The following is a 26,000-nucleotide window of genomic DNA, read 5'->3' as shown; positions in this document are numbered from 1 at the left end:
TTGAAAGGAAATTCACGAAGAAGAGCCCGGCTTTGCCGGGCCGAACTCACGATTATTCTTAGCTCGGCCGTAGGCGTTTTCGCAATCGTTGGGTAATTACTCGCCCGGTGAGTGATTTAATTCCCGACGCGTGAGCGCGTGGCCGCGGGCTGTTCTTCTCGCGGTTCCCGACGCCGCGCGAGCGTACCCCGCGGTTATTAAGCTATTAAAAAGTCTGGTTAACGTTAGCTGCGAGGTATACGTGCGCGGCGAAGCCGAGGAGTCCTCGAGGGGTTCCCTGAGCGGGAATGCCACTTCAATAACGAAGCCGAAGCGCAGTCGCGGCGGGGGAGGGAGGCTTAATTTGCCTCGAGACACCGCTTCGCTCTCTCGTGCACTCTTCTCCGCGCGCGCACCTACACGTACATAGACTCGCGGTCATGTGCACGTGCAAATATGTATATGTATGTACGTATCCTAGCCGGATGCCTTCCACAGCTGTACCCACCGCGCCCGTCTTCCGATGCCGGGGGCACCGCCGCTTCGCGTCTCCTTTGCGTGTGTATCGGAGAACCGCGCGCCGAGATACATCTGTGTGCGTGGGTACCGTACACGCCGGGTACATAGCACGCCTAGACCATTTTGCAGCGTTCCTGCCATTCTAACATCCGCGTTTCATTAAAAGATCTCTCTCTCTCTCTCTTTCGGTCCGACCTCTCTCGGGCTGCTGTGCCGCCTCGCGCGGCGTAACGACTGCACTCACGTAAGACGCGGACCCCTCGTACCCCGTACACTCGGTGTCTCGGAAGTGATCCGCGTTCCTGCGTCGGGGACTTCAGGCTTTTTGGCGATCGTCTTGTCGTTAACAATGCGTTTATTTAATACCGCCGGGTATTCCTTTCGCGGAAAGAAACGTACGGAATGAATCGCGCCCGTGATCTCTAAAGCGCGTTTCAAAGGCGCCTCGAAACACAGCTCGCTTGCTTCGTCTGAATTATTTTTTTATTTTTTTATTTCTAGGCGCGTTACGCGCGAAGATCGTATCGTCGTTCGGTATCGTGACGATATCTGACGTTGCCTCGATGAATTAAGATAAGCGTCGCAATCTCGTTGTACCTTCCGAAGCGCGACGTGGTATCGCGACGGACGTTTCCGGTTACATTTTGCACGTTATTATGGGCAAAACACGTAATCGAGATCGGGTGGTTTCGAGATCGATACACCCCGCGGACGGCGGTGTCGCTGTGCAATCGCTTAGAAATTCATTGTACGATAAAACCGCATGCGAGGACTATTAAACTTGTTGCTCTTCGGCTCGGCTGTAATGGAAATGAACAATGGTTAAGAAACTGTGCCGAAGTTCCTAATGGCGTTGCGTTCTAATACTCGAAATATTCTTTCGAATCGTGTCCACTGAATGAATAACCTCTTCGCGTACAACAATGTATACATAGATATGAATAATTCAGTTGCGCGATTTACTTCAGCGTGTTTTTAAATTAACTCGATGTATCTTTCAAAAATCCACGTTTTAAGAAACCTTTTTCAGCGGAACGCGAGGGTAATCCGCGTTGATGTTACGTGGAAAGAGTTAGGAATAATCCTTGTCGATTGTGAGGCCGTCTCTTTCGACATTTACGATGTGTTTTACGCGATCAAAGCGAGTCGTAACAATTATTGGCCGATCTCGCGGCCGTAAAATTTTATTCCCCTCCACTGCCACGGGTGAGTTACCCTGCCGCCGATCACTCTTCGTCGCGAACTAAACCAACGTTTTGCGATCTCTCCACACAGTCCTCCGACTACAACTTTCCGACTACAACTTTCCGAGTACCTCTGACTGACCACAGGACTTTGTTTTTTCTTCGAACTGCATGTCCCGGGGTATTAACTATCGGCAGTGTCCCCAAGTGACTTTTCAGCCGACGATCTCGAGGCCGGACGGACGTTTCACGACAGATGATAGGATCCGCGGGATGAACTAATATTAATAATTCAATACATTAGATATTAGATCGAGATGTCGGCGATTCCATATATTAAACGCGTTACTTTTAAGCGCGATCGCGGAGGATTTATGTTTCTTCGGGGCAGACTGGAAATGAGGCGCCGAGCGTTCTCGGGAAGCATATCTTCGCACTTATCCCATCCAGGCGGCGGAAATCGATGGCCGCTAGCGATCGTTCCGGACACCCGGTACGTTCGGGCGCCGCGCATTGTGTACATTTGGCCGCGTTTTCGCGTCGAGTTTTGATTTACGGGGTTGAAGGAGTCGCCACGCGCGACGAGAGGGCGGCCAACGATGAGAGCGGCAAAGGGGGGAACGAGTGTTCCGGCGGAAGTGGCCGGGGGAAAAAAAGGAGGGAAAAGTAATCGAGGGGAAAGGGGGACGATGGGTGGCGGTCGAAAGTTGGACGGGCGAAACATGGCGAAGATATGGTCGAGCGAATTCAAGTCGTAAGATGGAGAAATAGAGAGAAGGGGTGGCCGAAAGAGAACGGGGTGGGTGGCGGAGACGTTCGACGCTGGGAAAACATCTCGCGGAGCGTAGCGAGCGAAATACCATAGTTCGCGCGCGGGATCCTTTTTTGGGCGGCGAAAGCACGGAATTGCCGGAGCGCGAAAGAAATCGCCAAAAAGAAGCTCTTCCCTCTCCCGCGAGCAACATAAAGCGGGAGATATACGCGCGAACGAGCGTCGAACTTCGCAAAACATTGTTTTCCACGGGCAGAAAGGAGAGTTTTCGAGATTCGCCCGACCGAGAAGTCCCGCTCTCGTCGCCTCGGCACCCGGAACTTCCGCATCGATAAATCCGCGATCAACGGGGTTATGCGCCGAAACAACTGGGATGGCAATTCGTCGGTCTACCGAAACAAGTAGGGAGTTTCAACTTTTACAAAGATGAATATAACTACTGTTCGTTGAATCGCTCTACTTTTACATTTGTTTCTACGAAATTTACTTTTACAATTATTAGCGCTAATCCTCGTCTCGCACTCGAAATAGATTATTATAAAAAAAAAAAAAATCCCGACGCAAGAAAAGCGACGCGATCAAACGGTGCGTTTATACGTTAGATTGGTAACCACTCGAATCGATTTCAGGATATATTGGCTAGGGTGTATTCTCGATTCCGACGAGGAATTTTTCGCCGAGCGTTTATCGCGTGCACGCGTTTGTACTTTCATTTTTTTTTTCTTTTTTTCCATCTTGACATTTGAAACCGGCACGCGAGTTAGCGTCGCGTCACGTCGTCTAGAACGAGGGAGGACGAGCCTCGAAACACGAGCCCGGCGTCTCGATTTCCTTCGTAAATCAGGAGAGCTCGGTATATTCTTACGGTAGGGGCGTCGATATCGGATCCCAGGGGGGCATAGACACCGGCGTCTTTCTTTCCTCTTCTCTCGGTTCCCTCTCGGCAAGCGAGCCCCTACCGCCCCGGGATTCACCCTCGAATTAAAAGAGCAGCCATCTCGGCCACCTTTTTCCCTTCTCTTCTCGCCCCCCGTACGTATTTAGGGACGGAGGCGCGAGAAAGGAGGCGGGAAGGTGAGGAATAGCGGACGGGAGGAATGGAAACGGAGCTGATACTCGGCGCGAAACGCCGAGTCGGTCAAATTAAAATATGTTTTTCGTGATGGAAAGATCGCGTCGCGGAAAAACAAATTTTTATCCCGCCACGGATAATTTTCATAAATTTATTCTTCTGATTACTTCGCATTATAATCGAACTCGCCGACTATTAACTTCAACAGCTGATAGCCCGACCCGCCACTTCGCGTTTCCATGCATTGATGCGTATCCAAGTGACGTGCTCGGCAGTCCGACGTTCTTCCCTGATTCTGACACTTCGTTTTCACGCCCGCGTTAAAATGGCGACAACGTCGTAGAGTAAAGCTGCCCTAATCTCGCGAACGACGCCGGGTGTGCGATAACTCAGGCCATCCTGGTGAGTCTTACGACGGGAGTACCAACCAGCGCTCTTAAAATATGCAGGAGCGAGTGAAAGAGATATATATGTATATATATACATATATATATAGAGAGGGAGAGGGTGGCCGGGATCCGCGTGCGACGAAACACAACCCTCGGGATAATTTAGATTCGTGGAGCGAAGCGAAGCAACAGAGAAGACCGGTGGCAGAACGTCGGCGGTGTGTATTGATCTAAACGGGAACCCGTGAAAGCAATTAAGATAAGGCACGGTAACAAAGGGTTGTCGGCTGCTACCCGCTTTTCGCGATGGAAAACAGTGCGACGGCGGCGGATAGGGGTTGGGACGGTCGAGGGGGTGTAGATACGCAGCGAATACGTGAAAGAGAAAATATACGAGCTCGATTCTCGCCGGATGTTAAAAGGCGATGTTTATTAGAAAAGCGAGCGACGGTCGAAAAAGGTTTTACCGGCATAAAATTATAATCCGCCTATGACACTTTTAAGTCGCTCGAGGTGCGTTGATACGACGTCGCTTCCCGTTCGCGCTTATTCCATAGGCAAAGTAATTCGCGTTAGCGTCTCGCCCGATCTGGATCCGATTTTACACGCGAAATGTCTGCGATTCCGCTATTCGCTGTAATTAGAAACGGTTAGAGTTAACGAATTCTATTTTTCCAAGTTGCAACGATCTTCCTTAATCGCTCAGCCGTTTCGCGGCGCGCGAATTAGTCGCGCAATTAGTCTGTAAATAGGCCCTCTTCAATGGGGTGTCGTATTAATGTACTTCATTCGCAAACGACCCTCGAGAACGACGAGCGTTACGTTTTAGCGAGCACGACTTCATATACTGGGTGTCCTACGTACAGATCCGCGTGTCGCGCACGTGTCAATCGTGGAGAGAGAGAGAGACAGGTAGAACGAGAAGGAAAGAGGAAGCGGGGAAAATGTGGCGGAAAGACAGAGACGCGGGACGCGACGAGAGCAAGAGCAAACGGCTCGAGCAGACCGTCTGAGTCGTAAAATGTTAACTGCTAGTAAAACTGAGTTTACGCGCTTGTAAGGACCCCCGCAGGAGGCTGCCGCCATCCCTGGCCCCTCTTCAACGTGGCGGCACGCAGAGTCGCCCCTTACACCCCCTAATAGCCAGATTATTGCTCGTAAGCCAGCCACCCCCGCCGTGCATCCGCCTCCACGAGCACAAAAATAATTCCGAGAGAACGTTTAATTCGCGCGCCTTCTTAAACTCTGCTATTGGATACGCGAGGGGACGGAACGGTTGTTGTGGAATTTACATTACGATAACTTTCGAAATTTTTGGAACTAACTCTTTGAGATTGCACATGCGTACATTTGAGAATAATCATTATTCTACTTTGTGCGAATAATTAATATATATTATGTATATATATATTTTTTTTTAATATTATAAACAGCAAAATAAATGAATAATCTTTTAACCCGAAAGAGCTGAAAATAATATAATCCTTTCATAGATAAGAAATAAGATAAACCTTTATTTCCACTTTTAGAGGAAACGAGTGCTCGTATCAGCGATCGAAATTGCTTGGCCTTTTAACTTTCAATGGTGCAAGTTCTTCCGCATCGTCGTAAACCGACGTTTTATTCCACCGCCTTCGGCGAGCGACGCCGTCCAGAGGTTTTTCATTTTTAATTACCCACAGCGCCGTGAAAAGTTCCCGACATTGCACGGAAGTTTTAATGGCTGCGTTGACTGTCGTTAACCCTTTCTTAAATCGCCTATGGAAGTACCGAGGGACGTGATACGATTTCAAAACTTATTTGACTTTATTCCCCGGAACTCTGTCTGACCGGCCTTTTCTTTATCGCAATTCAATTTTACCCATCATCTGTTTGATACGCCATCAAAGAAGAAATTATCTGAATTCTCATCTCTTGCAATTAATATTACAAGTCATTAAAAAAAAAAAAAAAAAAAATGTATCTTGTCGCAAAAAAATAAAAGACGTACAAAATTCAAAAATTACATTATTTACGATTTCTGCATGCAGTCTCCCATAAACGTGTATTTTCCTATCACTGAAAATGGTACGCGTACTCTAAAGAACCTCCCTAGAGCTTTGCCACAGAAGCGGAACTCTAGCTAGCCCCTCTTTTCGACCGGCGTAATTGTTACACTTCGTATAAATGCATTAGCCCCGCGCATTCGTTTCACGCCTCCGCGAGTCCACGAGAAGTCTCGTTCGTTCCCTTTTTTCTTCGCGTCCCCGGGGACTTTTTTTTTCACGAGACGTGGCGAAAAGTAGCGGACGAGAAAAGTTCTTCAGCGAATTCAAGTAGCGACTCGGGCAACTGCAAATGCGAGTTCATTCATAAAGTTACGCCTAGAAGGAATATAATAATTAATGAAATCATCGTACAAGTCTTTGTGCGAGAAGGCAGAAATAATAAAATATTCTCAAAAGAGAATTGATAATAATTACCAAACAATTATGTTATAAAGTCAGATTTAATTTACCAAAATCTTCAATACTTTTTTTTTATAATACTTTTAAATGTAATTAATTTACTTAGTTTTGTCCGATGCAATTTAAGATTTTTTCGTTGATTTTATCTTTACTGTATAATAAATAAGATATTATCCTGTACGATCCGTGGCAATATAATCTTGTCTAACGAAGAGATTTTCTCGTGACGGTACTTGGTAAAAAAAACTGAGAGTTCTAGCTCACTTCATCTCTCAGATGCCAGCACTCGTCTCGGGTGAGGGTGCTAACTGTCGAAGATGACAGGGGTACGTCTTAGCGGTAGGAGGAGAAGCTAGCGCGAGGGTAACGGGATAAACTGGGGGCTGTATACGAAAGGCAGGGTATAGAAAGTCCCTCGCTCTGCGGTTTTATGGGTCGTCCAGTTCCATCACGCGCCGTAAAAGTACAATAAAACCGCTGTTACACCACGGAGAACTACCCGTTCTAAACCACGGCGTGCAACGGGCCCTTAAGACGAGAGGAAGAACTGGCGGAGACTCTTGGGGGGACAGCCAGAGGCAAAATTGATTCTTTTATGATCGTCATACGCGCGACCCTGAAAACTGAGGGTTGCTGCGTGAGCGACCCTATTGCAACGAACTTACATATCCATTGCGAAACGTTTTAAGTCAAATTAATCTCGGAATATAATTTGGGGGATAAAAATTGCGAGTTTGAATTATAATACCAATCTAATTTTTTTTTTTTTTTAATTTTTGCAACTATTTTTTTTAATGATTATTAATGTAATAGCATCGATTGAATTTTGTCTCATGCAGTACCTTTGTCTGTTTTCAGTTTTGTCATTGAGAAACACGCAAGAAGAAGAGCCACCAGATCCACAACTAATGAGGCTGGATAATATGCTGATCGCCGAGGGGGTTGCTGGACCAGAGAAGGGCGGTGGTGCGGGGGCCGCCGCATCGGCATCCGCGGCAGCTGCGGCCGGTCCCGGGCAACCGGACAACGCGATTGAGCATTCAGACTACAGGGCTAAGCTTGCTCAGATTAGGCAAATTTATCATCAAGAACTAGAAAAATACGAGCAGGTATGTACAAAAAAAAGCAAAGAAAAAATAAGAAGCGAAATATTACAATAATATTTCCTACCGATCCCCCTCAACCGTATATTCAGTTTTTTGCGAGCGCCGCGCGCTTTTATATCCAATTTCCGTTCTCCGCGTCGCGTAATGAGGACACTCGGGGTTTATTTTGCGAAAATTTAATCTTGATGAATTTATAAACGCACTGCAAACGCAAAACGGCCAACCGGCCCATTAAGCCAAACGGGTTAAGTTTAACTCGCGTATTGATTTTCGCAGCGCGCGGCGCCGCAGTCAAACATTTTTACGTTTGCGCGCGCGACGTCGCAAAATCCCCTCCCACTCCTGTGAAAATTATTCATTCCGAGGAGAGAGCGAGCGAGCGAGCGAGCACGCTCGCTTTATGCAAATCCCGCTTATGAATATTATTCGCCGCGGGCGAGCGGACGGGCGGCGAGGGGGCTCGCGCCGTTATCGGCGCCGTATCGAGTATTGAATTCGGGTCGTGGAATTACATCGGTCGTTTTATCGTCGTCCAACTTTGCGAGTGCAAAAAAGCAAAGAAAAAAAAAAAGAGAGAGACACGGAAAAGGTTGACAGTAAAATGAACTCGCGGCGCGTAAACGAGTACCGTTACTCACCCTCACCGGCTAGAACTCTCGGCGAAATGAAAAATTTAAACGCACAGTCTCGCGGTTATCGTCGAGATCCGGCGGCTGACAAATTTCGGCCATCCCGACGCGCTATCAGCCGGAGCTCGATTTCACCATCGATAATCTCTCCACTCGTGAAATTCAACGACGTCGACGCGAATTTATCGCCCACCGCCGGCGATCTCGCGGTCTTGTTAAGGCCGCGTTTAAAGCGCGGGGAAGAATCGGCTCCGGATCCTTCGCACCGGCAATCCCGCGAGTTCGCGTAATAAAATGACCGATAGAAAGTTCGTGTCGTAATTCGCGGGAATTAAATAATGATCTTCACCATATTCTTCATTAATAACGTGTTGTTAAATCGTCAGCGGGATGACGGTGGTAACGTCGAGGGCGAGCTTTCCACCTTTCGTTCTTTTATCGGCCGAAAAACAATTCCTTGTAACGCAACCCTTTTACGAAATTAACGCCCAGCGATTACACGTAAACGCGCGTTCCCTCCCCTTTTTTTTCGGCGCGAGCGTTTAACGGAGACCAGCCCCGCAATCTTGGAACATTTCGCGGCCCCTTGAATCTTGAAACGGGGACCGATAAGGCGCGTCGCGTTGTGCACGCCCCGGAGAAACGACCCCTGTGTCGAGTGGCCGGTCTCGGCCGGGGTGACTCGCGTGCTAATGAACTGGCCCGCTCGCGCTAAGTAAAATCTCGCGTGCCGGATCCCGGGCGTGTGTCGCGTGATACGCGGGCTCTTTTCAGGAGGACGCAAATCACTACGCCGAGATACTGCTGCGCTCCGACGGAAATTCGACGATGCTATCGCGAGCAGTTTCATTAAGAATTTCCCCCACGGTTGCTTCCTTTTCGAATCGCCGCTCTGACCCGGTCGCACCGCCGCGGGACAATTTTAAATAAAATTTCTCTCCCTCTCCTCCCTCCCCCTTTCTCTCCGTCGCGATTTTGACCGGGTAAAAAATATAAATGTTGCTCGATTAATTGCTTGCATCGTGATAAATATTAATTAAACAGCGAAAGCCGCCGAGCGCACATGACTAATTAACTCCACTTCGACGTTTGAGTTTAAATGGTCAAAGCGCCCTCGAAACGTTTGACAAAATTAATATCGGCGCGAAATTTTCTCAAATATTGGGTGATCCGAAATTGCAACGCGCACCTCTTTGTCGCGGCGTAATTCTACTTCCAATTAATTTAATTCGAGTATAATTCACCGCAATTATGCGGGATGCTTTGCGCGATCGTCCGCGGTCGGCGGTGTTTGCAAATCGCGCGTACTCATCGCCGGTCATGTCCGCGGCTTTTTTTTTTTTTCCCCTCCACCGTCGGGACAGATTACCGGTCATCTCACTTGACGTACGCGTTAGAGCCCTTACATTCGCATGACGTTGCACGTAATCGGCCATTTTTACCGTAAATAGGGCCCGCTCATCGGCCCCACGCGCATAACTCTTTTTAACGCCGCTCGCGTTTTCGCCGGCAGTTTTTCCTGCCGGCCCGCTCCCTCGCGGGCGTTACACATTGCCATTGCGCGATGCAGAGCCGTGCGTGTGCACGGCCACACGTGTACGAGCCGTGTGCTTTAATTGCCACACCCGCTTCGACCCCATATTTCACCGTGTGTCAGCGGGCTTGATGTTTCCCCGCGGTAAACACGCACGGCCCCGCCGAGGTCCACGGCGCATTCGTCAGGGTCGGATTAAAAGGACGTGCTGCATTTTCGTAAATAAGAATTAAAAAAAAAAAAAAGAAGATGATGATTTCCACGCGACATCGTACCGCGATAACGCACAGGCGGCCGTCTTTTTATCCCGCGGGGCTGACGGCGTGCGCGCTCTTATTCGCGACGCGAAGCTTATTGTTAGATCAGCGCTGCCGCGGACGTGGAAATCGAAGATTGCAATTCCTGGAAAGTGGCGATTCGCAGTGTCGCCTGTGGAAATCGTAAACGATGATTGCCGACTTCTCGAAACCGCCCCTGTAATGTGCGCTCCGGGGGTGGGTCTTTGCGGCCGCAACAATATGCGCACCGAAAACATGCATTCGCGTGCACTTGCGATTCTGCTCGTGCGTGCCGAGGGGTGGTCCGACGATAAACGGGGCCGTTAACGAGTTTTAAATCTTTTCCCCCCTTTCGTCCCCCAAACCCGAGTGTGCCTTCGCTCCTTTTCCATTTCCTCCTTTCGTACTCCGTTTCTTAGCCGCGATCGGACTTGGACGAAAATGATGGTCGTTAAATTTGTAAATAATACGCGAAGGAATTGCGGCGAGTAACGAGACAGCCTGGTAACTTCGCCGTGGGTGGGGAAGAAAAAAAGGAACTCAATTGTATGGTGTATCCCCAGGGAGAAAATTCCGCTAAAACGCACGGTATAAATATTTCGTCAGATTCGAAAAGTTCGGTAATTGGTTTAGTTAGCGGCCCGACGTTGTCAGGACAGAAAGTTCGGCCATAAGCGAAATTTACTATTCAAATTCGGTCGACTCTGCTGCATTAGGGTGAATGTCTGCCTGACTATGCAACATGGCGTGACAAGCACGAGAATAGAACCGCACCGGGTTTTACGAGATCGCGTGATCACCGCCAGCAAACATCGTCTCTACCATGAATTTCGTCGGTGCATGCCCGGCCTTTATTTTATCCGATTCCCAACTCTGATTCCGACCGCGCTCACCTCTCGGGGCTATCCCCTGTATTGTATCTCGAGGAAAAAGGCAATGGTGAATGCATCTTCCGGCGTTCGCGGAAGGGACGCTTTTTACGCGCGCATAAATATTTTGTTTTACTGCCCCAGCTGTATATACCCGGTTCGACTGCTATGATCCACCGTAAATCGCATTACAAGTACGATAGCGGAATGTAAATATCTCGCGTATCTTACGTAAGTATCTTCCGAACTATCTCCGTAATTCGAGGGGGGGAAAAAAGAGGAGGAAAGAAAGGAAGGGGAAAAAAAAAGATGGTATCAACGGCGGTGATATTTTAGTAAAAACTAAACGGGGATTGGAATAATTTGAATATGAGTCGCGGCGTGGTCTTTTAATAAAATACATAAATTAACCGTGTGACGAGGAGCCAGCACCGCCGGTGTATTAACGAAAACGTTCAGCGCCTCCCGGAGAAACAAATTTTCTCACGGCGCACTAATTTTACTGCGACATGCTCTATTAATACGGCCACGTTTGCGTATTGCGAGGAATATATAGCGAAGGCGAGCACGCCCGACTTCGCCAACGTTATGGAAATTCCGACGTGTGTATTGCTAAATATACCAGCGTGTATTTCTCTCTCTTCCACTCCCCCGCCCCTTTCTCTCCTCTTCTCTTTGCCTTCTCTTTCTCTTCCACGCCGCAGTTGCTCCCGCGGTTAAGGAAACAACCCGGAGAGAGTTCTCGATTACATAATCGAATTTATGCCTGCTTGATTTGTATCGTAGAAAGTTGCATAGATCTCAACTATTTTGCAACTCGATATTATCCCGAGTGTCCGGGTTAAACGATCCAGCTTCGGAGATAACAAAAAAAAAATAAAATAAAAAAAATAAAAAGAAAATTATTTAAAAGATCCCTCGTAACGTAGAAAAAAAATTGCGACAGTCTTGGAATCGTATGCTTGAAATAATCGGAAACGCAAAGATCTGCAATTCTTTACCGCCCCATTGCCGTTTCTCGCTAACGAGCATGAATCAAGTATTATATTCTATCCTCAATTTCGTCTAATCGGTTTATCCGGCGAATTAAAGAATTTTTATTACTCGGAGGAATTTACGAAGAGATCCCGTAAATAACGTTCGATTATACCCCGCGTACAGATTCTCGTTCTCTAAGAATCATTTAACCGACTTGCGCAACGCGTGTACTTTTTTTTTTTTCTTCTTTTTTTTCACTGGAATCTGTTGGATAATCATCGATGATAGTATCATTTCCGAGACTCGAGGCATTTCAGAAATTAAAGGAAATCAGTCTGGGGAAATGTGACTGGGTACGACTTTTCCATCCAATTCAATGGCGTACCATTCGTACCTTGCATCTTCTTCGTCTTCTCTCTTTCCTTCCTTCACCGCCTCTCTCTCTCCGTCACGTGCAACAGCCGGGAAGACGAGAACGGGGTTGATCCACCCCAGTTGAGTCCCGCGCGAAGAAAGGAACGAAGAGGAAGAGAAGCCGTACGGTAGATCGGAGGATGAAAGGGGTGGGCGCGGGGAGGGTGGAAGGAGAGAGGAGAGGGTGGGTTCGTCGGCGGAATGGAATCCATTTCGAAATTGCAAGCCACCCTGTTCGATCCCCTTTCTCCACCACCTCCACCTTTCGTATCCCGACACCCTCCCGCGGCCTTTTCCCGGCTCCTTCCCTCAGGAAAAGCCACTCCCCCTGCTCGACTCGCACCGTCCGTCTCGCTCTCTATCTCGCCGGCTCGCTCCCTTTCGGGAGACAGCGTGCTCGCCTCGAATACTGATATCGAGCAAAGTCCTTTTTCCCTTAAACCGAGCAGCCACCAGGAATAATGCATTATACGTACGCGTCCTTCGTCTCTCACTTCCTCCCTCGCTTCGTCGCTCGGCTTTTCCTCTCACGCTCTGGTCATAGTACTTTTCTTCGTGTCCCGGCAGTCTTAACCCTCCCGCCTTTCATCATGTCGACGGGCTCGCAGGCGTACCCAAATTTGTCCCGAAACAGTTTTACATTTTTAATTAACAGGTTATTCCGTAATGAATGTCTTAAATCCTCAATGTCCTCCTTCGGATGATTAATGGACGGGCATGGCTCAACACTTTTGTCCTTGTTTTGTTTTAGGCTTGTAACGAATTCACCACTCACGTAATGAACCTGTTGAGGGAACAAAGTCGCACCAGGCCGATCACACCGAAGGAAATCGAGAGGATGGTCCAGATTATTCACAAGAAGTTCTCCAGCATTCAAATGCAACTGAAGCAGTCCACCTGCGAAGCCGTAATGATCCTGAGAAGTCGATTTTTGGATGCCAGGTTCGTGTTAAAGCTACAACAGATGCGTGTAAAATATATTCGATCGATTGTATATTATAATTTTTCTTTGCCTTTCATTTATTTAGATTCGAAAATTGGTATTCCGCGATTAACGCGTGGCACGAATTAATTCTTGTTGCAGACGTAAAAGAAGAAATTTCAGCAAACAGGCGTCTGAAATTCTCAACGAATACTTCTACTCTCACCTCAGTAATCCTTATCCGAGCGAAGAGGCCAAAGAGGAGCTCGCACGGAAATGTGGAATTACTGTGAGCCAGGTATTGTATCTTTTCGTACACGTATTAAAACAACCAAGTTTAGCAACTTACGATATTCTACATTAGATCATATCTTTTAATTTATTTTTTCTTTTTTTTTTTTAAGTAATTTTAAAAGTTTTTAAGCTTGTTTTTATGAAAAAAAAATTCTATAGTGCTAAGTAAAATATTTATGAAATTTAATTAAAAAGAGAAGAAAGTGGATGTAACAAACATTTAGATATTCAAATGGCGCATTTGAGATTTTTTTAACAAACTGAAACGAGCGGATACGTGTGCTTTGTTTGCTGTCAGGTGTCCAATTGGTTCGGAAATAAAAGGATACGCTACAAGAAGAACATCGGTAAGGCGCAGGAGGAAGCGAATCTGTACGCAGCCAAGAAAGCAGCAGGTATGTTGCAACCTTCGCTAAAGAGCGATGGGTGTTCCTTCACGAGTTCATTTTGCTTAAAGCATGAGGAAAATTGTATAATAGCAGTTTCAAATTGATTGAATATCTCTGAATATCTCCATGATCGAAAAAACAATGATTCGTTATTAATAAAAAAAAAAAAAAAATTATTTTTTTTTACGAACGGCGATTTGTATAATATTTTCCAAAATGCTTTTATGTTGCTATCATTCTTTCTTCTCTCAATGTTCTCTTGGACTTATTGCTCCTTTGGCCGCATCGTCGCGCATCGAGAAAAGGGGAACGAAAGTGAGAGATGTAAATTGTTCTCGGGATCTGAGAAATTAAAATGATTGACAAGCCGCGATACGCGATCGATAAATTTTTCAAGCGGTAGAACATGAAATCGAGATGGAGGGAAGTCTCATTACTGTAAATCATTAGACAACTGAGTTACTACTCGTTGTTCGGCGCGGTAGTGACATTGTTATTACGGCCGTTGACGAATCGGCGAATAAATTTCGCGAAAAATTGCGCTCTTTGGCACCTGATGCTTAGAAAAGACATTCTCGTAATGAAACCTTTTTGAAATATTTTCATATTGTCCTCGGTAGCTGTCTAGTTTGTCTTGCGCCGAGGCAGCATCCTCTCTTGTCCTCGTGAAAATTGTAAGAAAAATTCTCGATGCCATTTCGAAATTCCACGGATTCGTGGATCTCACCCCGGTCGCAATTACGCACGCTTCGCTTAACTACCGAGGCGTCTCACTTTATTTCGGATGCCGGCGTGAGATATTTTTAACTCACCAATTATACGGGAACGAAGGGGAGAACACGAGTCAGATGGCGGGCGAGACGCTGGGGTACGATGGAAATTCCGGGCTTCTCGCATTTCTTTCAGCACTCTCTGCATTTGTCTTTCCTCGTCCACGTTCGCGATGAAACGACCCGCGGTTCTCTCGTAATTAAAGAAACGGAATTCTAACGACCCCGCCGGCCAATCCTGGATAGCGCGGGCAACGCTCGTCCCGAACGGCGCGAAGGGTTTTACAAGCGTTAAACATCCGGCTTCGGATGCCGGGTGCGTTTATACAAACCTAGCAATCAAGCAAATTAGACGAATATTTCCGAGGGTAAAAAAATTTTATTTCTTAACGGACCTGTTTTAATTTTTTTGTTTTTGTTTAATATATATTTTTAAAACGATTTAACTATGCGCCCGCGACGTTTATGCGTACGAAGGCCAGAAAAGGAGCGTAAGTGCGCGAGACACGAGAGAAAAAAAATCGCTGTGACTTAAAAAGAACTTAAAAAGACGCACCCTCGAATTTTGTATGCACCGCGATTGTTTCTACAGCAGCTTTTGCAGGAGCTTCGCCGTACAGCATGGGCGGTGCCAGTCAAGGCACCCCGACGCCGATGATGTCGCCGGCGCCGCCCGGAGGACCGCAGGACATGGCCGGATACAGCATGGGAATAAACGGCAGCGACTACGGCTCTCAGCCGTACAACGACGGTTCCATGGGATACGACCCCATGCATCAGGTAAAATATACGTAGGCTCTCAGTATTCGCTGTTTGCGCGATATTTCCTCATTAGCCAGTTCTGGTAGTCAATGTCGCCTGCTTTTGGAATACGCATTTTACTAAGCATGAGCTTTACTCTAGAAATGATATGCATACACCATGAAAATAAACGATTACGCCGTGGCTCGGAAAAGTATAACGCTTCGCGTAAACATAAAGCACAATTTCATATAATAATTGCGAACTCTGGACATGTCGTAATAATTAAAAATTAAATTTAAATGTTTATTTTTATTTTTATTTTTTTTTCTTTTTTTTTTAAGTTTGCATGCGCTCAAGTTTATATTTAACAGAATCGAATTAAATTAATGTATGAAATATAATATTCTTGTTATTTTTTATTCTTAATTGGTTTGATTTCTTTTCGGTATAATGTTATCAATATCGCGGATTCCATTATTTGAATGCTCATCTCTCTTTTTCCGCGGAAATCGTGTAAGCATATAAAGTTATTACCGAAATCTGCTGCCTTCGCGTAAATGCAATTTCAAGCCACGGCGTTGCTTCCCGACGAATGCATGCGCCTCTCACCTTTCGCATACTCACACTCACCACAAGAGAGAAAGAAAGAGAGAACGGAAAAAGAAAGGCTAAGAACGATATTGAAGCAAAAAGAGAGAATGAGAGAGAGAGAAAGAGAGAGAGAGACTGAAGAAGTCTGTTTGAACTTCAGAATGATACGATGCCATATACAGGGACCTGACCCTCGATGTAAAATAAAGAGAATATTACGAATAATAGTCTCGATTTCACACCACGCGATCAAACTTAATTCACTATCTTATTTTTTGTTTTATTTTTATATTTTTAAATAAAAAAATCCGTTCTATCTCGTTACATCTCTCTAGATTGATCGACTAAACATACATTCGCGCGCTCAAAAAAATTTAATTGATCTCCAGGATCTTAAATTTACATCTCGTGCAACTTCCCGCCCCTCTTTGCCCCCCTGTATGTGGATATGCGTGCATGCGAACGCGTGCGATTTAATGTTCGTTTGTGAGTGTTGTTGGAATACGTACTGTAGGCCGGATACGCTATTGCTGGTCCTGTAAAGACGGGCTCGAGGGCGCCGACAGTCGTGGTGCGAAGGGTGTGTTGGTTCGGGTAGGGGTGCTAGGGTAGAAACTTACACAGATACATTCCCGTACGGACATATACATGAGGCATACGTACACATACACACAGACACAGCTATCAGCCAATAGCGCCAGGTTTGCTTAGTATGCATTGGAGTTGCTAAGTCACTTTTTAGGCAGGGCTGACTCTCTCACATATTAATGGAGCCTAGTGGATGCGCGCTGCCTCTTCTAACGAGTCCTCGCGATGCAACGCGAAAGCGAATTTGGACGGTGGAAAATTTGCCATCGATCGCGCTTCGATAGTTCTCTTCGGTTATAGGGCACCTTTTATCAATCTTTGATTAATGCGCTTCGCGTTGCTTCTCTCTCCGTCGTTAAGGTCCGCCGCATAAATCGTCGGTTATCTTCTTGTTCTCCCACTTTTTCTTCATTAGATTCTTAAATTCGCCGGGGACTATCTTCTCTTTGGATTCGCTTTCAACAGTTTATTGCGCCGCGGCCCTCGCTGCCGAATCGTTTAAATCGACGTAGACTTTTCTTTTTCTCGCGGGCCTGATAAAAATTTCAACAGCTCCCACGGTCGAAAGGCAACCACCGCCCCCTCCCCTCCCGCTATTTCGCGAATTGACGTACGCCATGCTAATTTCCGCTTTGATGTCCTTACACGTGGATGCATCTCCAGCTCTTCGAACGTAGTAAATCTCGCTGACGTACAATTTCAACGATGTCGCGTGACGCGGAGTGACGTTAAATTAAATTTGCGGGTAAACACAGCGAGCGGGAGTATTCGGCGAGCCCTGCGGGGGATTCCTGTAGGAATTTCTAGCCGATGGATCCAATATCTGACATGTCAATACGCTGATCACTTGTCGATGTTTCGCTCCGACTACAATTCTATCGCGGGGCCGTAAAAAAAAAAAATAAAAAATAAATAAAAAGAAAATTTCGTTACACTCGACTACGATGAATTATTTGTCGGGGAACTTATTCAATTCGCGACGGCTCCCCTGACTCCTTTGATCTGTAAGATACGGATATTGAGTTATCGTCGACGAGATCGCGCACCAATAATAAGTCGCGCGTCTCCTCTCGTTTTATCATCGGCGGATTTCCCCATTTTGGAAAGCGGTATCAAACCCCGATTGGAATCGGGACCGTCCCAAGGAGAGTCCCGGGGAGGAAATTAATTTCGTGGCTGATCCGGCTCACCTCGAAATCCCACGATCGGGCGCCCGGGTGCCGCAAGGGTTGAAATGAAGCGACTAAAATGCATGCTCGTAACTGCGCTCCTCCATAGTCACTTCCGGCCTCTGTGTAGCTCTCCACTTCTTTATCGATCCGAAACGGAGCGCCGTCTTCCCTTACATCTTCTCCGCTGGTGTTAAGTTCCATCAGTTTTATCGTTCCATCGATGCCCCCTTCAAACCGGCTCGCGGCGAGACGCAACATGCGGCCAGGAGTTTACGGATCAATTTTGCTTTTAACTAGTTTCGCGATAAACCCGCCTTCTTTTCCGCAATAAAGCGCAATCTTCTGGTTTAACTAAATTTTTAGTTCGTCTCAACAGAAATAAAACAGCGGTACAACACGTTACGGTTCCCTTTATAGGTCGTTTATACTAGAACGTCTTTGTTTCGTTTCCTAGGGATTCGCAAGGTATTATTTTGTAGTTTAAATTTTTTTAATAATTTAATTTTGCTTCGTAAAAGTCAGGCAGAGAGAGAAAGAGTAGGCGCGAAGTTTACGCTTAGCTAGACGTCATTCGTGAATTCAAATTTCGTTTTATTGAAAACAGAGATATCTCGAACTCGCTGTTTCTTGTCGGATTGATTTTACCTCCGCGTCGCGCACGTATGTGAACGATTCTGACGGCGATAGTTCGGCTCGATCGAAGCTCTAACAGCGAAGTTTGCGACAGCAAATCCTCACCCTTTGACGCTGCAGCTGGCACTAACTACTTTCCTCCATAATCGCATACGTAAGAAATGAGCATACGCTTTCCACACTCTTACACGAGCACAAAGAGCCTCTCTCACACGCCGGCCGACTTACTCCTAACATTCTGCACCGGTCAAGTAATGCAATTCACTTGTATATTCCGTTATAACTATCTTACCGCCTCCGTTTTTTTGTCTTCGCCGTCCCTGCCGGCCCTTCTTTTAATCTCGTTCTAATCAGCTGTTGGTTGGTATCTTCGAATCTAACAAGTAACAGTAATCGTAAGGAGTGCGGAACTGTGTTTGTCGCAAACGAAGAGCGGGGATGCGCGAACGAGGACACCGTCCGACGAGATATCGAGGGAAGCACTTCCTTCCCCCGGTCCAGCCGTTTATCGAATTTGCCGTCCTTTGCTATTTTACACGCGCACCGTTCGCAACGCGCATTACTAAAATATCGAGAATGACACGTTGAGAAGAAAGACGGCGCATTGTCGCAAGCACAGTTCTGGTACGGTCTCTGTCACCTACGTTACTGTCACGATCCATACGGTCGTCTGCTGCGCCGTCTCTTCTACTCTCCATCACCTTGACGATCCATCTCGGAAGCTGCAAAAAAAAAAAAAAAGAAATTAAATAAATAAAAAAGAAAAATCGCGCGAACGGCCCGCGACTCGGAAACGGTCCCGGATGCGACGCGCATTCACCTCTTATCGTTCGCGGAGAGATTACGTTATGCAAATCTAAACGAGGAATTTTCAACTAGCCGCACGAATCGGATTTAACTTTGGAAATAGAAGATCGTAATCGGACAAATTCTTGTCAGGATCTTAAATTACGATTTGACGAGAAATGCTGTTAAATAAAAAAAAAAAAAATTAATAATAATAAAAAAAAAAAAGATTGGAAACTTTAATTCGACTCAATGACGTTTTTTTCTTGATACAGATGAAACGAAATTCTTAGAAGGCGACAGAGAGTGAGAGAGAGACACCGGATCAGACAGCCACGAAAAAGACACGCAGTCGAAGCTAAAATAGAGAGCGCGGGAGAGAGAAAGGAAAAAGTGTGAATCGTGCGAGACAGAAAGATCGAGGGATGAACGCGAATAGGGGAGAGAAAGGGGGAGAGAATGAGATCACACTCGCCGGGAGAAAAAAAAAAATTATAAGACGTAAAAATCTGGGACTGGTGCGTGTTCACTGATCTCGGCCTCTCGTGCTTTTTTTATTGTGTTTCCAGTGATGCGTCAGGCCGGCCTAAAAATGCTCGTAATCGTAGAAAAAAATAAATAAATAAAAATTATCTCGTGGCAAGCGAAATGCGAGACGAGAAAGAAAGAGAGAGGAAAGAACTTTAAAGAAGTTAGAAATTACGAGAGAGAAAGAGAGAAATGGTACGAGCAAAAAAAAAAAAGATGTAGAAAGAGATGACCCGGGATTAGAAGCCGACGAGGGCCGGTCGGGGACATCGTTCTCCATTGCAACAAGCGTCTAGTTTCTTTTCTCTAGAACTCAATTTTCGAAGAGGGACGTTTGAAGAAAGGTCGTGGATTATTTGAGAAGCTAGGAAATGAGAGGTTCTCGGGGAAGACGTTAGGATATCGTCCGGCTCGCGAGGTGCCAGTTTCCGTTCTCTCGTCTAACTCATCGATCAGTGCAATATGCGCGCAGGCAGATCCGCGTGTCTGTGTGTCTCGAGGATATTTCGAGATTTTCCGCCCCGCGGAGGAGGCGCAGTTCCGGCGACGGCGGGATTGTCTCGCGTTTACTACAGAGGAAGATCTCCACCGCTCCGTGGACTTGGAGAAATAGAATTTATTTTCGAACCGAGCACGGGAGGGGAAGACCCGCGTGCGTCGTCGGCGCACGTTAAAGATGTTGAGCGCGATAAACTCCGAAGCTCCGTGAAACCAACCCGCCCCGAGGAACGGTCGGCAGCAATCTTTGAATCGACGATATAACGACGTTGCGAAGAAATCGAGACAAAATTTTTCGTGCAATTCCGGAAGAATAGAGGCGAAGCTCTGGAATCCAGAGCGATCCCACGTATCGATAAGAGGGAAGGGGGGTTCTAAGAATGATAATCTCCCTTAGTAATTTCTTTCGTATCGTCTTGAAGAGCGTGTCGACATTTGAAGAGTTGGAGAATGCAGCGGCGGCCAAGGAAACGCGCGGGATCGAGCTTTCGGAATTGGATCTTTTCGGGTGTTTCGTACCTAATTCCTTACACACCGAAACGACGCGCAGTGAGGAAAGCGGGAGGGGGAGGAGGCTTTTCGACCGTGCGCTTGTTATCCAGAGAGACGTCCTCGCCTTCGAGCTCTTCCCTTAGGATTAGATCTCGCTAAGTGTGCAATAAGATTTTGATATTGGGACTCTTCTTTTCTTAGGTTGTAGAGGTACATTAGTAGGCCATTTGTTACGTAGATAGTAAAAGTTATGGTGGCAGCAAGCGACGAGTTTCGTTCTCGATTGTCAATTCGATCGCGGCGAAGTGTCTCGGAATCTTGGTGAAGAGCGCGAGAGCGGTTGGCCTTTCAAAACGCCAACTTCTTTCCGGTCGCGGAATACGTAAAACGGGGCCTTGAAATTATTTGTGCTCGCGAAGGAAGGTGTGTTCTCTTCCTCTTTGCAATTTCGGCGTCCGAGAGATCGACATCGGAAGACCACCAGCAGAATCACGCAAATCTGTACCGCAAGTTTGTACATAAGTACTCGACGGCATCACACGCACCCTACGCATTGCGCGCGGGTTTTATACGTCGCTCTTTACACGGCTTTCGATACTTAATCCTTAGAGACTTAATGGCAGCTCTTCACCTACGCTCACCCCGACACACAGACGCACACACATACATACAGTTTTCGTACACGTATTATATAGGTTGACAGAAAGAAAGCAAGGCTACGTCGGAGCGTATCTTATAGCTAGAGAGATACCGGGGCGGATAGTTTTCGTGACATGCATGGCTGCATGTAGAATTTCAAGACACGAGAGCCTCCGAAGCGAAAAGTCACTGTCGATCTTTTTCTTGGATCGGCCAGGGAGATACACTTTCGCGAGTCACGAAGGATTAGGAAAATTGTTTCAATCAACGTAACAGATTTAAAAGTTATCGGGATTACGATGATAATATTTTCTGAGGCCCGCGTGTGTACTGGTTTTACAAGGTAGTACGTGTGCGTCTTTGTCTTTTGATCTGAGAGAAAGAGTGAGAATGTGTGCGCGCGTGTTGATTGAGGACACCTGAAATGAATGGGCGGAGGATCGAAAGGTGGAGAGAAAGAGCGAGTGAATGCGATCAAAAATTTCATTGTAGCTCGTTTTGCGAAGTTCCGAGTCTCGCGTAGATATTAGAATAGACGGCCGGGCCGGTTGCATCGGCGAGCTCGGAAGGATTTCCTCTGATTCAACGTTTCGGTACGTGCCAGAGTTTACTTCGGTTCACAGAACGAGACGAGTTTCGCGAGGTGAATCCTTTCGAAGACGCGGAACGAGAGACGAGCGATCGCGAGGTAATAAGCTTGAAAACGGTCGCAAGACGTCGAGCTTCGCTCGGGCGCCGAGTCTGAGCCGCGCCGGACAAACTCCAGTACAAAGTATAATACTTAACGATTAGAAAACTTGTAATTTTCGCTGTGCAAGTGCAGGGGGTGGGTAAATATATATATATCCGTCTCTCGTTCCCGTGCAGCCGATGCGTCGTGCTCGAGGGAAGGTTCGGCGTACCCGGCAGAGGGTGAACCGAACGTTCTCCTGATTGAGAGCCGTAAGCGCGCTAAAGCGAAGCAAGATCGTTTATTCGGGTGTCGAGGCAAGGCTTAGTTGACCAATGACACGCTATTTTGTCGCCATCCTGCAGGGGATTAAGACAGAGGGCTAAAAATCAATTGCAAAAAAAAACAAAAAACAAACAATCGAAAAAAAACATGACGCAGGGCAAGGCATTGGCTGGGGGGCCAGGCGCGACGGGATGGATGCAACAGCGCGAGGCGGTGCCCGAATTTCCGCCTCTCCACGATTCAGCGGACTCTGATTCCGACCGGGAAAACGAAAAGCGGCCGCGCGTCTAAAGACCACCCCTCGTTTACTTTTCCTCTCGCCCATCGCCACGGAGGCGGACGCGCGCGCGACCTGCTACGCGAGAAAGATTGTGCGAAAGATACGCGCTGAGAGGAGCAAACGAGCGAGCGAGCGAGCGTGCGAAATTGACCAGATCGACTCAACTCAACCCGACCCACACTACCGGAGATCACACACAGCATCGCAATCTCATCGACACGACACGGCACATTGGGAAAAACGTATACGAAGCACACTACACACGGTCGTCCCGCTGGTGTTCCTAATAATAGCGTTCGTTTCCGATCCTCGGGCGATCTCTCCTCTCGTTTTGATTCTGTATCAGAAGGAAGAAGGATACGTGCGGATACACGCGTGGACCGTCCGAGGCCGTCGCAGAAGGCAGGTGGCAAGCCCGGAACTCGGAAGACGGAGCGATTAAGTCGTCTGGCTGTTGTCTGTTATCAACAAATGTATACGCGAGCGTGTACCTCGCTCGGATCGAAGAGGGCCGTCGGCCGCGGGACGATTAAACGCGTCTCCGTTCACGTATCCTTGTTATTAGCCGGTCTTGGGCCTTATCGAGCGGTTTCTCGTGAGCGGCGCTCTCGAGCGCAGAGCGACCGAGCGAAGTCAACGGATATGGAAAAGAAATTAAAAAAAAAAAATTTACCGCGAGCAACGAAGGCGTAGGTCAGTGTGCTCTCCTTACGGCGGAAGTTCGTTTTTCTGAAGACAATAGGTCGACGTACACGCGTCTGGCTAGGGAGAGAGCGTACACGGACCAGTCACTCCACAAAATTAACACGAACACGGCGTTTCCAAGGCCTTTACGAAGCAAGTGATACTCGTTATCATTTTATTCTCGAGCAAAGCGTAGACTGTCTGCGCCAACAATGACTTCAGTTCTCGTAGTTTTACGTCTTTTCAACAAGCTCACTCAAATTTTATTTTATTTTATTATTATTTGTTTTTTTTATTTTTTTATTTTTTTTTTTTAATAAGTATGTGAAAATGTCTTTAGCGTAGCCTGTCCTTTGGAAACGCCGTTCACAGCACACATCAACATTTAACTTCCCATGCGACTTTATGTTAATGTCTTGTTATCGTTCCTGACATGTTAATCTTATGTAATGCTAGCGAATGTCTCCTACGTTGATTCACGATCGAAATTCCCTCATCCCTTACTTTCCAAGTTCAGCTTTATAAGGCGGTCCTGGCATGTTGCGTACATCGAAAGGTTCGAGCTCGCTGAGGAGACCGTTTGCCCCGGTCGAGTTCTGGAAAAAAAAAAAAAGAATTAGTAAAAACCAACAAGAATCATTTTAAACGTGAACTAGCAAACAGTTTTAAATGTATTATACTTTGATTAACTTTCCATTATCACACAACAATTTGGACTCTGATGTAAAAAATTCTAAAATTCCCAGAGTTTATTCCATCGGCGCTGGGACGTTCAGCACGATACATTGATATCGCTATCGCGTTACAAAATCGATGCGCACGATTATTTCCGCGAGCGAGAAACTTTTCGAGCCATTTCCTTCTCCTTCCTTATTTTATTTTAATTTTTTTTTTTTTCCCCTGTAATTGCGCTACGTATTCAGCACGAGGTTCACATTAAAATTCGTTTCTCTTCGACTGTGTTTTCATCGTCTTTATCGATTCGTTGCCCATGACACACATGGACACACATCATACATACACACATACACACATGTACACACGTCGAGTCCGAAATCGGCGGCGATCTTGAAAGCGCAGCCGATCGATCGGATTCGACCTGACACGTGATTGCGCCTGTCTACCCTTAGTTGGCCGTACGTACGTAGGTACATATATTGTGTATACGTATATATATATATACATGTGTATAAAAAAAAATTATATATATTATATATAATATACATTCTCTACTTTCGTATCTATGTAACTCGCACGCTACTCCGCGTGCGGCGGGAAAAGAGATCTTTTGTAACAAACCGAGCAGAGGACACACGAGGATTGCGTTTAAAACGAAACAAAAAGAAAAAAAAAAATTAGATATTCGTGGACCGGAATGTGAGCGCGCGCGCGTGTACAGTCGCCTGAGAACAACCCCGAGAACACCCCCCGGGTGTCTTTCCCTGGGTGAACTGGAACGGTCCGTTTTTCCCGCGGACGTCTGCATCAGCTCGGTGTTTTCGACCAACGCGAACGAGACCTAAGTTCCTCTTGCGAATCTTCTCGGACGATCTTTTTTCACGCCACTGTGAATTCGCGCGCGTACACGGCCGGATGCTGTTTGTGCTTTCAGGAGCTGTCGCCTTGAAATCCTTAGGAGAAACGCAGGAAGAACGCATACTGACATACTTAAGAAAATTTAAAAAAGAGAGAGAGAGAGAGAACAAGGCAAGCAAAAAAAAAAGAGAACGAAAACGCGCGCGTGTGTATGCATGAATGTGAGAATGAGCGAAAAAGAAAAGAAAAAAAAAAATAATACGATACCCCCCGCGTTTGTTATCGCGATAACGCTCGCGCAATCCGATCACCTCACTATCTGTGATCCGAGGCTCGCCTTTGAACGGCGAGTAATACGAACTTTAAAAAAAAAAAAATCGATATTAAGCTATTAAGATTACGTAACGCGCTCGTGTCTGGAAGCACTCGTGTTCCCGCCTAAAAAAAGAAATCGGTCGAGAGAACTTTTATCCACTCGCGGACGTAGCTTCTCGCCCGCGGATCTGTCTGGTCCAAGGTTCTCGACGGGAAAGACAAAAGCTTAAGACAAAAAAAAAAAAAAAGAAAAGGACTTGAAAAACGATTTTGACACTTGCTCTCGCATACCGGACGCGTTCTTTTCGCTTCTCTTTCATCCCCGTGAAAATTTTGCATCAAATTAATAATCGAGGTCCGAGAACAACCCTCGCTCGCCGAAGTCGAGATCTCCCTCTTCCGTGGCTCGTCAGAACGGAACAACTTGCCGGAGTACGTCGCGAGGATTATTTCTACGGTTTTTACGCAGCGAAAAAGTCGCATTCCTAAGGTAATACACCCGCGGAAGACCCTATAAACTTCAGAAAGAGAGAAAAAGAAAGAGAAAGGGTGAGTCTGCGATTCGCTGCGGTGCGATATTCCGCGATTTTCTCCGGCGCACGTGTTCCAGACTTTCGACTTTGGAGACTCTTCCTTATTATTGTAACCGACACGAATGCTTCCAGTCATCGACGACAGTGTTTTTTCCTTCCCTTACCTTCTTATCCCTCTCATCTGCGATCCATCAGGAGCAAAAAGAAAAAAAAAAAAAGAAAAAAAAGAAAAAAAGATATATTGCGGAACGCGGAATGATATATAGCAGATGCGTTGAGAAAAAATAAAGATGCGAGAGTGAACGAGAAAGAAAGAAAGAGCGAGAGAGACAGAAGCAATGGTCCTGCGACACAACACTAATGTATACGATTTTTCAACACGAAAATATTATATATTGTAGCTATATATATAGAAGTATATGTAAAAGAGGATAGTATATAGGCAACCATAACGGCTAAATGAATCATTGTAATGACGATG

At 46.5% G+C, this 26,000-nt stretch overlaps 1 protein-coding gene across 7 annotated transcripts in view; it reads left to right on the top strand.

Moving 5' to 3' along the window:
• Exd (PBX homeobox extradenticle) overlaps positions 1–25,239 on the top strand; it is a 45,251-nt gene extending 20,012 nt beyond the window's left edge. The window contains exons 3-8 of one of the 7 annotated variants that reach the window (XM_070666684.1): positions 7,221–7,471; positions 12,922–13,112; positions 13,255–13,390; positions 13,685–13,781; positions 15,138–15,325; positions 22,798–25,239. In XM_070666684.1, coding sequence (XP_070522785.1) covers positions 7,221–7,471; positions 12,922–13,112; positions 13,255–13,390; positions 13,685–13,781; positions 15,138–15,325; positions 22,798–22,893 — 959 coding nt within the window. In that variant the 3' untranslated portion in view covers positions 22,894–25,239. Of the gene's footprint in view, positions 1–7,220; positions 7,472–12,921; positions 13,113–13,254; positions 13,391–13,684; positions 13,782–15,137; positions 15,326–19,334; positions 19,972–22,251 lie in introns of those variants that run through there. The other 6 variants (XM_070666682.1, XM_070666683.1, XM_070666687.1 and 3 more) reach the window with 6 other exon arrangements.
• The last annotated feature ends 761 nt before the right edge of the window (positions 25,240–26,000 follow it).

Source organism: Cardiocondyla obscurior, linkage group LG15 (genome assembly GCF_019399895.1).
Source record: "Cardiocondyla obscurior isolate alpha-2009 linkage group LG15, Cobs3.1, whole genome shotgun sequence".
In the NCBI taxonomy this organism is placed as follows: Eukaryota; Metazoa; Arthropoda; class Insecta; order Hymenoptera; family Formicidae; genus Cardiocondyla; species Cardiocondyla obscurior.
Note: the sequence above shows the minus strand (reverse complement) of the source record. Positions and strands in the feature narration are given on the sequence as shown.